This window comes from Zonotrichia albicollis, chromosome 5 (assembly GCF_047830755.1).
Source record: "Zonotrichia albicollis isolate bZonAlb1 chromosome 5, bZonAlb1.hap1, whole genome shotgun sequence".
NCBI lineage: Eukaryota > Metazoa > Chordata > Aves > Passeriformes > Passerellidae > Zonotrichia > Zonotrichia albicollis.
The window spans coordinates 47,342,125-47,354,711 of record NC_133823.1 but is presented as its reverse complement, the minus strand read 5'-3'; the positions used below and the strand labels follow the sequence as shown (position 1 = coordinate 47,354,711).

Here is a 12,587-nt window from a genome sequence, read left to right as displayed (position 1 = left end):
ATTAAATGACATTCATGGAAACCTACTGCACCTCATTTCAGGGATATAGATTATCCCCCTGCAATCATGCCCCTGCATTTCTTCTAAATAATTTTTTTGTCCTTGCTGTACTTCAGAAAATAGCAGTCATTAAGTCAAAGATGCTCTGAACTGTACTGTGTGAGTACCACGTAATACACTACAGTATTTAAAATTATTGATCCACAATATTTTTATGAGAAGATGGCATCAGATATGAAGTACTTCTGATGATAAATTGAGTCATCTATCTGTTTTGGATAAAAGCACATACCAAATAATCCAGTTCTGGTTTGTGACTCTGGTAGTCTCTCCATGGAAGGTACAACTGCTTCCCTGTGGATGTGTCTATTGCATTAAAACCATGCCCATTAGCAAACAGAACTACATAGCTAAAAGAAACTGAATTCAAGCAACCTGCAGTTGCCCCTAGAAATGTTCCTGTCTTGGATCCTCTGAAAGGAAGGTTTCTGGCTGGCAGACTTTGTGGCACTGCAAGGAAACAGGATCTATCAATCTACACACACACACAAGCACATTCCCCTTCCTTGCCTTATGTAAGGTAACCACCATTCCCTGTACGTTAAACATACTGAAGTCAGCTTTTCCTTTCTTTTGGAAAAACCCAGTGAACAATGGAGGTGTGGGGGGAGGAAGAGTTTGGTAGAACCCTGCAGGAGACAGGTGGAGTGTCCATCTGCAGGTGGATAATTTTGAGCTTGTGGAGCAGGTAGGCTGTGCTTCTAAAACCAATGGAGCCCAATGCCAAACAGTCTTGGAGATGCAAGAGTGTGAGTGCAAGGAGCCTTTATTTGGTGATAGGACTTCACCAGCTGTTCTGCTGACATCCCTGTGCCTGTGGAATTAGAGAAGGAGAGGTTTGTACTTCCTGTAGAAAAATGCTCTGACAGCAATTGCTGTGTTCCAGCTCCACACATCCTCCCCACCTCGGCAGGGCTGCATCTCGTGTCCTACAGCTCTCCCTCAGCTGCTCACATGTGGCGCTGAAACACCCAGCACATCAATCGGCCTTTTTTCTTTCTTGGTAGGGCAGATTGTTAGTGACATTGAGAAACTTGTAGGAAAGAGACTGATATTAATGAGCAGCTGTTCCAGAATGTGGACTTCCTACTTTTCATTTTTTTGGTAGCAGAATTTGCTCTTGGTTTTACTGGCAATTTTGTGAATCCAGGCCCGTCACTGGCTGGGAGGTTGTGTGGAGGGAGCCCTGTGGCATCAGTCACAAGTCTACAGACATTTAGTACCCTGGGATGAAAACAATTCTCTGTTCTGTTGATGAGGGGCAAAACAGATACTAGAAAATCAGCACCTTAATGGCAACTGGTCCCATTTCTACCTTAAAAATGCAAATTTATAAAATTCAGGATGTTTAAGGAACATTTCTTTCTAATGCTCTGTTTCTCTTTTGAGGTGAACATAAAATGTTTTCATTAGTATGTTTTTTAATATTTTTTAAATCAGTACCTTGAAAGCAGAACTTTTTTTGTAACTAAGAGTTACTTCAGATGATTTAGTATGGGTTATTTGCCGTGTTAATTCATTAGCTTATGTACCTTTTTCCTGAAAGGTACTAATGATGGGGTCTAATACAGTGGAGATTGAACAGAACTTTCAAATTTCATCCATGTGTCTTGTGAATTAGGACAACTGAAATTTCAAGATTAAATATAAGTATTTGAGATTATTTCATGCTAATGCTTTCCTTATAGGATTTTTTGGTTGTGTCTGTAGTGTGTTTGTGGGATGTCTAAAAGGTCACAAACAAATACACTTCTAGCTGAATGTGAATTCCATCTTAACCAGCTCATTGTGTAATTTTAGTAAATTTTGATTTGAAGGATACCTTGCAACTTTGAAATGTACTCAGTTAAGTACTTTGCAAAACCAGTCATTCCATCTATGCCCTAAAGAAAAGCCAGTTTAGACAAAATCCTAATCCTGGAGAATGAGTATATTTAACCCCCCCCCCCACTTTCTCTGTAACAGTATTGCACTGTGCAGTGTGTAACAGGTAATACTGTTTTACTAAAATGTGTCTGTTTTAAGCTATTTGATTATAATAAATTACTAGTTTGTAGTACAATTGCAAGAAACTAAGCAGGTATGAATGTGTGGGGTTTATTTAAATGTACACATGGCATTCTGCAGTGATACTTCTAATGCCACATCTTGTTCAAATATATTGTCTCTGCCAAGGTTAGCAACATGATGAATACGAATCCTTCCTAAAAATTTACAAAGCATTTTACATCTCTTAAGAGGGCTAGACCATTTTTCATTATATTTTACAGATATTAGCACTTAATGTACTTTAGAGGGTCAAAATAATCTTTTTGCTTAGCACCTCTCACCTGCAAATAGAGCAAGGATTTTTATTTACTTTGATACTTCTATAAACTATGCAGAATTTTTAAAATAAAATGTAATATATTTTATAAGCTAATAAGACAAAATGGCTAATTAAAGGTTTCTAGCATGCATTACTATAACTTGCAAATATGGAGACATTTTGGTAATCTTTTCTTACTAAAGATGTGAATGTTTAATGTACTTTCACTGTTTCTACTTTGGTAGTCCAATGGGAAGTCAGTAATGACATTTTGTCATGTCAAACTGTGAACATAAAAAATTTGTACTGTACAGTCCTCATACTATATTTAGTATATTTAGTATATTTAGTGCACAGTGCATATGTACTATACTTGTTAATAAAACACTCAGAATGTTGTTTGTGGTCATGTTGTCACATGCTGGATGACAAAGAGCAGTGATGCTGTGCTGGGGTCAGAGGCAGGCCTGGGGGGGACCCCAGTGGCTCTGGGTGTTTGGGTGGCCCTTCTGCCACCTCCCCTGTGTGCCTGCCCCACGCAGGGCCCAGGGCACAGCACAAGGAACTTGTGCTGGAGGAGCTGTGTCCTGCAGCACACTCAGTGGCAAGCTCATAAAAATGTTTTACTCACCTCTAATTAGGTCATTCTAATTAGGGCATTCTAATTAGCCCATAGGCAGGTGTGGAACACCAAACACGTGAGTTTGCCTTTTTTAATCACCCACAGGATGACTGACTGGGCCTGCTCCCCACAGCCTCTCCCAGAGCAGGGTGCCAGAGGCTGCTGACACATCACCACGAGTCCTGCACACCTCCAGACACACCTGCAGGCTGTGCTGAGATAACAGTGATGATGACAATGATGATGATGAAGAATAGAGTTTTATTTCTTCACACCTTATCAGATGCCTAAGAAGAGGGAGCCTGGCTGAACTCACAATGCATCTCTAACACTTCCCGTTTCTGCCGGAGTATTTGCATCAGGATGTTGGTCTCTCTCTGCCTGGGATCCTGTAGATCAGCCTGGTGAGCACCTGTGCTATGCCATGGTGATGTACAGAAGGGAAAGCAGGAACAGAAGAAATGAGGCAGAAAAATAAAAGCCTGCAAACAGCAATCAGAAAATGAGTAAATTACTGGCTTGTGTTTCTTGGCCTCCTGCACATTGCAAAGCCAGACACAGCTCATTATCGTGCTGTTGATTTCTAGGATTCAGGCAGAGGGACCAATGGCAGGGGCAGTCACGGCCACTGACCAGCGTGGCAGCTGTCACGGGCAGAGTGACTGACCGCCCTCCCGAGCTGGAAGGGGCTGCTCCAGCTGCTGGCTGATGAGATTCATCTCTGTTTTCCAGTGAGTCAAAAAGCATTGCACACGTTCTAGTCTGACTGAGTGATCACTTTCAGGAAGCAGTGATAATTTCATCGGCCACTGGGTGTCCCCCTTAGGCTGAGAAAAAGGCACAATTGAAGTTCATGAGATTGTAATTTAAGACAATATTCATTTTCTCGTACTTGAGAAATCAAGCTGTTCCCTCTGTCTTATTTGATATCACTGAGCTCAATCCTGTCATACACAGAAATCTGCTCAAGAATTTAAAACTGATCTCTGTGTCTTTACTGCGATTTTTAGTGATAAAAATGCTTTAAATGTATCCTTTACAATTAAAACTCTGGCCTGGCTGAACACTAACTAAGCCAACACAATGTTGCTTGATGAGAAATACTGTCAAATGCTGATTAGAAAAGAAAACCAACCAACAGACCAAACCATGGCAAAATGAGTGTGCTTTATCTAAGGAACTCAGTAGTGTATTTTAAGCTGTAGTGTATGGTATATACATAACCAAAATATTTGGCATCTGCATGAAAGATCTGTGAGGTGGGAAGGACAGAGTATAAAGAGCTCTTATAGCATTAATATTCCAAAACAATATACATGGCAGACTTGAGAAACTATTTCTTTCACACCCACCTAAAATTTACATTTCAGAACAGTAAGGGACTCCTTCACAGCCCAGTCTGTACATTATTCAGGACATAAACCCCCAGTTTGCTGATGCATTAAATTTACAGAGACCAGAAAGCCTGAATTACGACATTTTACTTCCTCTTTTCTTGTCCAGTAAACAGGATAGACCACGTGTCTTTTAGCCCACTAGCACTAAGTGTGACTGCTACTCACGCTAGGCTGTAATGCCTGGGAGGGGCAGAAGGCTTTCAGGAAGAAGGGTCACAGGATTTCTTGATAGCATTCCCCACTTGAAAGTGTCAAGAAGTTCTAGAGAGGTAAAATTGTAAAGTCGTAAAATCATAGAATCACAAAATAGTTTGGGTTGGAAGGGACTTCTAAAGGTCATCTAGTCCAACTCCCTGCAATGAGCAGGGACATCTTCAACCAGATCAGATCACTCAGAGCCCTTCCCAATCTGACCTTCAATGTTTCCAGGGATGCAACATCCACAGCTTCTTTGGGCCATCTCTTCCAGTGTTTCACCACCCTCATTATAAAAAATTATTGCTTATATCCAACCTAAATCAGCCCTCTTTTAGTTTATAACCAGTACCCCTTGCCTTACCACAACAGATCCTGCTGAAAAGTCTATTCCCATCTTTCCTATAAGCTCTATTTAACAACTGAAAAGCCTCAACGAGATCTCCACGGACCCTTCTCTTCTCCAGGCTGAACAACTCCAGCTCTCTCAGTCTGTCCCAACAGAAGAGGTGCTCTGCCCTTTTGATCATCTTTGGGGCCTCCTCTGGACTCACTCCAACAGGTCCAAGTTCTTCCTGTGCTGTGCCCCAGAGCTGGCTGCAGCCCTGCAGGTGGGGTCTCACCAGAGCAGAGCAGAGCAGAGGGGCAGAATCCCCTCCCTCCCCTGCTGCCCACGGGGCTCTGGATGCAGCCCAGGGCACCTTTGGCTCTCTGGGCTGGGAGTGCCCATGGCTGGGTCATGTCCAGCCTCTCACCCACCAGCATCCCTAATCCCTACTAAATCTTGATTTCTGGGTAAGGCTTTGACATGGTCCCCCCCAACATCCTCCTCTAAATTAGAGAGATACAAATTTAATCAGTGTGGAAATAACTGAGTGATAATTAAGATTTATTAGGGATTTTGAGCTCTTCTTTCCAAAGCTCAGGAGCCAGGCATCTGGCATCCCACTGCCATCCTACCCGGTTAACCTGAACTGGTAGGTGGGTGCCAGCAGGACACCAGGAAGCTCTCCCACAGCTTCAATTTCACTGTTTCATCTAGCTACCACACCTGATGTGTGCTTGGTGAGCCACCTCAGTGAGTGCTAAGGAACTCTTACCAGTTTGATCACCTCCTGTGCTGCCCACAGTTGTGATCTCAGGACTTTGCATTTCCACTAAGCTGTAAGTACAATGGCACAACTCCACATCACCGTTGAAATGACACATGAAATTTAAAAACACATAAAGAATTAGATGTTTATTAGACTCTCGAATCCAAGCACAGCAAGTTACTAGATGTCTCCTACTAAAAAACACCATTAGTTTAATCAGCAAGATTTTAGCAGAGAAGTTATTTCCTAGGGAAAATTACTCTTTTTTTCATCTGTGTGATGACCCTCAGCACCTGCTCATTAAATGAACAAGGTAACAGAGTTCAGGGGAAGCTTGGAGATAAAAGTGCTTCACCTCCAAACATCAAGTTTCTAAGTACTAGGAAAGAGAAAAAACATGCAATCCAGTATATATAGCTTGATAGCACAAAGCAGCAATTTACAGTACCATAAAAAATAATAACTACAGGTATTAACTGTGAATTTGAAGACAGTGAATAGCAAATTTTATGAACTCATGACTTGGCAGGTATCTACCTCTAGGCAATTGGTAATGTTTAATACCACAAAGGAAGAAGAACATCAAACAAGAATTAATGGATTCAACTTTTCAGCACATACCCAAGAAAGTCTCTCTGTGATGAAAGGAAAGATTTACAGGAAGGGAAAACAGGCTAAAACGGTGTGGATACTGTACTCTTAACACCTACTGTACCAACATACTGGATGGGATTCAAACACTTACAGTAGGTGTTAAGACTACAGTAGAAAAGTTTTCTTCTTTGTGTTATTTAATCAAAACCAAGAAAGCAGATCCTGAAAATCTTAATCTCACAACATTGACATCAGAACAAAGATTAAATGTATGCCTTGCCAGCCTGATTAAACTAAACAAACCACTACTCTTATTACTTTCAAATATAGTTTTCAATGGGAAACGTAAAAAATAAATGCAACCTGAACATAAGGTCAATCATTATGAAAATTTCTCTAGCACTCTCTTTGTTGATGATGGGCAACAACAGAGGACTTCTGACTACCTGGATGGCTTGAAAAAGCAATAGCAACTTCTATATTTGCCACATTTCGCAACTGGGAATATTGTAAGAAAACAGAAAAAATATTAACTGAGTTTAATGAAAATAAGTCAAGTCAGTTATTCACACTCTTACATTACTAGTAGGTGTAACATCACTCTTACTCATTTGCTTCACTGGATACTGGCAGGTTAATGCTAATGGCTGCCCTGAGGTTGGCCCAGAATAGGGCACGCTTGCTCCTCTCCTTCGGCCACTCCATGTAGGTGCGCTTTGCCATGAGAGCTTTCAGCTTGTGATACCTGGCAGGGATAAGGTACGGAGGGATGGGCTCCAGCAAAATGAGGATTAAGCTGTTGGAATTCTCACTGAACAACTTGTGATGGGCAAAGTACAGCTCATAGTGGCACCACTCACTCTGCACAAAGTTGGGAGACAACACAAAGATGGACCTGTAGCTCTTCTCAATGCAGTTAATGATGTTCTCCACAATGCTCTTGCCGGGGATAAAGTTTCTCTCGTGCTGGCACAGCTGCACGCTGCCCTCCCCCCTCTCCAGGTTCGGGATCAGCTCGTTCTTCACCCACAGCGAATCGCGCTCGCTGTAGGAAATGAACGCGTGGAACTGCAGAATGGCCTCCTGATCTGCGGGGGGGTTGTGCCAAGCTCTGCGCTTCGTCTGCGTCCACTGCCACGTCATCCGCACGTACCACGGCACATCCAGGTAGATGCACAGAGAGGCCACCGCAGCCACCAGCAGCAGCGTCAGCAGCAGAGCTGTCACCAGCAGCAGCGTCGTGTTGCAAGCCAGCGGGCTCAGGTGGAAGTCCTTGAGCTCCGTCCCTCGCAAGCCCTCTGGGTACTCGCACACGTAGGCCGCCGGCCAGCCAAACAGCTTTCCCCCGGAGCGCCTCTCCAGCTGGATAAAGGCCTGCAGCTCACAGGAGCACTGGAACGGGTTGTGCCCGGCCTGCAGCTCCCTGACCCTCGGGCAGCTCTGGAAGAAATCAGCAGACGGGGTGAGGATCGAATTCATCTCCACGTTCAGGAACTGCAGGGACGTGAAGCCGCCGCAGCCCGGCAGGTCAGCCAGCCTGTTTGATGCCAGGTTCAGCTCCTCCAAGGATTTCAGCTCCGTCACCCCGCTGGGGACATTGCTGATGTGATTGTTTCGTAGGCTGAGTTTTTGGACGTTGGCCGGCAAGCACTCAAACACAGCATCCACCAACTGATTGGAGGACAGGTCCAGCTCTGCCAGAGACTCGGCCCACTGGCACTGCACGCCAGCTCCATCGTGGCGCAGCAGGTTGTTGCTCATGTCCAGGTACGTCAGGGATTTCATACGGCTCGTCATGAAGCTTACTTTGCGAAGGCTCTCAAATTTATTCTTCTGCAAAATAAGTAATTTAAGATCCACGAGAGTGCCGCAATTCTGGAACAACTCATCTGTCAAGGCATTTTGAGAAAAATTTAAGTACTGAAATGAGCTTGTTCTATTGGGGCAAAGCATGTGTGGCATATATGCATCGGCTATTGTCAAATTGGCGATATTCATCTCTGAAAACTGTCTGTATAGAATCTCCTGGTTGAAATAATAAACCTTATTACGAACATGCTCCAAAGTTAATGCTTTCATGGAGCCATCCAAAGAGATTAATTGTTCCACAGAGCTTAATAAGGGTGGAAATGCAAATTCAGTCGGCTCCTCCAGTGGTCCTCTAAAAGTCAAATTTCTCACAGTCAAATGTTCCACAGGTGAATACCAAATAAGCATGAAAATTTGCAGGATGATAGCCCATTGTAAATCCACAGCATCAAGTGTGAGAGTTGTTGTCTTGATTTTCTTCAGAAGCATTAAGGATGGAGAGGGGAAATCTTTGTAACTCAAGGTATATCTTAAGTTAACTATTTTTAAGTTTTCTGAAGTGCTCATTCCATCATACAGGAGGGAAAAAATGAAATTTTGATTTGCTGCAAAAGCAATGTGGAGGTTCCTTGTATTCAAGACTGTCAGACTCTGAGGCTCATACAGTGAAAAGTTTCCCAAGTTCAGGAAGACAGTGTGCAGCTGCAAATGTTTGATATACCTGAAGTCTGACGTTCGTATCATCGTAGCACTTAATCCAAGGTACTCCAAATGAAACATGTTCCCAAATTCCTGACAGATGGGCAGGGCAGTAAACTTATTGAAAGACAGATCTAAATGTCTAAGAGATGCAAGAGTTAGACAGGAAACTTTTGAAATGTTATTATGAGATAAATCTAAGTATTCTAAATTTTCATTAAAAATGAAGACACTAAAGTCAAGCACTGTTATTAGATTATGAGAAAGATTTAATACTTGAAGGTCAGAAAGATGAATAAATTCTGAGATACTAAGTCCAGAGATCCTATTATGTGATAAATCTAATACTTCAGTACAGACTGGAATGGTTTTTGGAACATTAGTTAGCAAACTGCTTGAATAATTTGCAATAAATTCATCTTCTACAGTTGGCTGAATACTATTCCATAGTGTGAATGTAAAGGCACAAGTTAAGACATAGATATTTGTGAGGTATATCATTATGCTATCCAGCTTTATCTTGGTTTTTTACAGAAACACAGAAGCATATCTTTGTTTTCTGATCAATATGTCCCACTGATGAGTCCAGCCCTATGGAAAAAAATACATTAAATTTAATGAAGCTGTTGAATGGTTGAAGTTGCTTTTTTATTGTGAAAATAAACTTCAATATAAAATCTATGTAATAAAAAATATTTTTACATACTCTTGTTTTCAGTTCTTACCAATCATCCTCGCTCCCATTCTTTAACTCTAATATTGACTCAGTCAAATATAATTTAATGCTCTTATAGTGGGCGGGATGCCACTGGTATGTTACAAATACATAGATGTTAAAAAATACAAATTTCTTAACAATCATGAAAAAATAGAGACCTGGTACAAACCAACACCAATACGTTTATGAGAAGAAAAATAAAGGAGAGCAAACATCAAAATAAAGGAGAACATCCATCTGCTGTTTCTGTATATCCCAGGTTCACACAAATTTGGGAACAAAACTCCAGTAAAACCACCCTCACAGGAAGTGGTGCAAAAACAATCTCTTCATTCAAAGGATATTCTTCACACCCCAAAGACCTGGATATTGCCATGCACCCTCCCAGAGTCAGATTATCAGCTTTGTCCTTGCTATAGCACAAAGACATGAGTCCATTTTTCCAATAAGCCAAGAATTCTGAGGAATTATACAGTCCATTGTATTGGGTATGCATGGCAAGGTTTTGGTAGCAGGGCAATACAGGTCTGGTTTCTGTGGGAAGTTGCCAAAGGCTTCCTCTGTGCTCCACAGAGCCTGTAGCACCTGGATCCAAGGCCAAGCCCATCCACAACTTTAGTAGTGCCTCTGGGATAACATGGTGGAGAAGGGGAAAAAGCCCTGGGAACAGCAACTGCATGAAGTAAAAACAACTCATAAACAGTTTGAGGAGACAAACATCCCCGGTTTTATTTTCTGTTCTGATTTTTTCTGTTAAAAAGATCTAAACACCCAAAGTTTTAAAAATCTGTCCCTGTGTAATCTTTCATTAAATAAAAACAAAAAACCCCTTTTTTTCAGTTCTAGGTTATAACATGTGCTATTCCCTAATAATTTGACTAACTGATGGTTAGTCAAAACTCAACCCTTCCCATCCAAGTTTCCTATCAGACTTAATCAATTTTTTTCTTAATTAAGTAAAGCAAAAATACATGCAATAAACACCACCAAAAGCATTAAAAGAATAAATCACTAAAGTATTTCTACCTCTATTGAATGCCAAAGAGAGGTCAAATTATGCCTTCAGAAAGTTGTGCTAGAGTATCTGAGGACACAAAAGAAGTGAAACTGGGATGGTTGGTCAAAGTAGAGTATCAACTGCAAGACAAAACAAGACAAGGAAATCTGACCCAGCTCCGTCAAAGTGCAGTTTGCTCTGGGCTTCAGAGTCCGGGCTGATGAACAATCTAAGTCTTGAATCAAACATACTTTTATCTAGAACTACCTGGAGGAACTTCCTCCTGGCCAAAAGGGATGTCAGTAATAAAGCAAGAAATGTTCTGAAGGGAGGAAAAATCAGAAATATATTCTCTGTACGTGTTCCAGTGCCAGATGAGTTTTAATCCACTGCACGTGCTATGCTAGATACTGCAACAAGGGACAAGCCACACTCTATAGCCCTGCAGGGTGCCACAGTCAAAGAGAAAAGCAAATATATCTAGAAAAGCAATAATAAGGATCAAGGGTTACCCCTCCAATGCTGTTTCAGAAAGGTATTAAATTAGAGTTGGCTGAGAATTAAAACTCCCATACCAAATTATTTTTCTCCCTTTCCTCTCTGCTGAAATTCAAATGAGTGTTTTCACTGAAACTTCAAAATGCAAGAGTATCTTCCAACATCAAAGAAACACCAGCACCTGAGATTTGATGAAGTCCAAGATATACATATATCAAAGAGAAAATTATTAAAAATAATGAAGCAAATATAACCCACCTTTTGTGCATGGAATCCATCTTCAAGCTGAAGAACCAGCAAAAGTCCTCTGCATACTTGGTCAGCAGCCTCAAAATAGAATTTCAAACATATGTAATCTTCAGGATGGGGAATCTCACATGAGATGCTAATTCCTCAATAATTACCTACCTCAGGAAGCAAAAAACAGGTATTTTTTAAACAAGATATACAATTCTAAGAATTAATGAAACCTCCTTACAATGTGGGTATTAAGAGCACAATGAAAGGAAACTTTTAACAGTTCAGACTAAAAATACATTTACTCCTGTAATATTTACATAACCAGCTGCTTTAGGAGGAAATAAACTTATTTGTAGTATATAATATTTCCCTTGGCAAGACTCTTCAATTAATTCTGCATTTCTAATTTCAAGTGCTTCTGCTTCTGATGTTACACAGATGTTCTAGAAATCCATCAACTGTATCTCCTATTTGCACACAAGAGGAAGCAGAACCCTCACTGCCAACTTTTGTTCATATCAACATCTCTTGCAGTGCTCTACCCTACCAAAATTTTTTACTCATCAAGGAGAGTAATTAGTGTAATCCACTGAAGGATGACAGAAGTTTGTATCTCCAAACTAGTAACAGGGGCAAACTGGCACAGTTAAAAACCTTTACAGGCCAATCATCTTTACACTAGAGTGGTTATCAAGGATACCTCACATTGTGGCTTCCTCCAAAAAATTATAAAAATTAACAGGGAATATTCCCTATGATAAGACAGCTGTAATGAAGCCACAAAGAGTATGACACAATATAGGGCAGTCTGGATGTCACCGTTGAGCCAGAAATGACACAAATTCACTTGAAGGCAGGAGGAGTGCATTTAATACAAAAAATCCTCTCTTTTATAGACAGATTTGACACATTCTACTTGATTGGCTAGCTAACAAAAACATCATTCTCATAAACACTCCTTGAGAAGAACAACAAAACAAGAGTAGAAAAACACCACCTGCAGGTTGTTTATACTAATTAGTTATCATTGTTTCTATGACTCCCTAAAAAGTCTCACAAGTCCACTGTGAGAAAACGAAACCCATTTGCTTGCTCTCTAACCACACTGTTGCACCCACAGAAGGAATCCAAGAAAGCATCCATTCAACAAATATTGTGAACAGGGACGTAAGCCTGGGAGAAAATCAGCATCTGTGACCCAAGATAAGACCAGGGATCATGAATGTTTCTCAATAAAGCAGCAAGAGTGTTTGCCAGCTGATACCATCCAGACTCCAAGTTAAAAGAGACACTTCTATTGGTAGGCATTAATCCATTACCTACTGAATAGAGTAAGGCACTTGTTGGCTGAACAAT

General features: G+C 41.1%; 1 protein-coding gene across 1 annotated transcript; it reads right to left on the bottom strand.

The window, feature by feature from the left end:
• Positions 1-5,837: 5,837 nt before the first annotated feature.
• On the bottom strand, positions 5,838-11,387 carry LOC102074167 (toll-like receptor 6). Its single transcript, XM_005490501.3, has 2 exons — positions 11,250-11,387; positions 5,838-9,369 (listed from the first exon to the last, which is right to left on the bottom strand). Exon 2 carries the CDS (start codon positions 9,277-9,279, stop codon positions 6,874-6,876), a length of 2,406 nt encoding a protein of 801 aa, XP_005490558.2. The 5' UTR covers positions 9,280-9,369; positions 11,250-11,387; the 3' UTR covers positions 5,838-6,873.
• Positions 11,388-12,587: the final 1,200 nt, after the last annotated feature.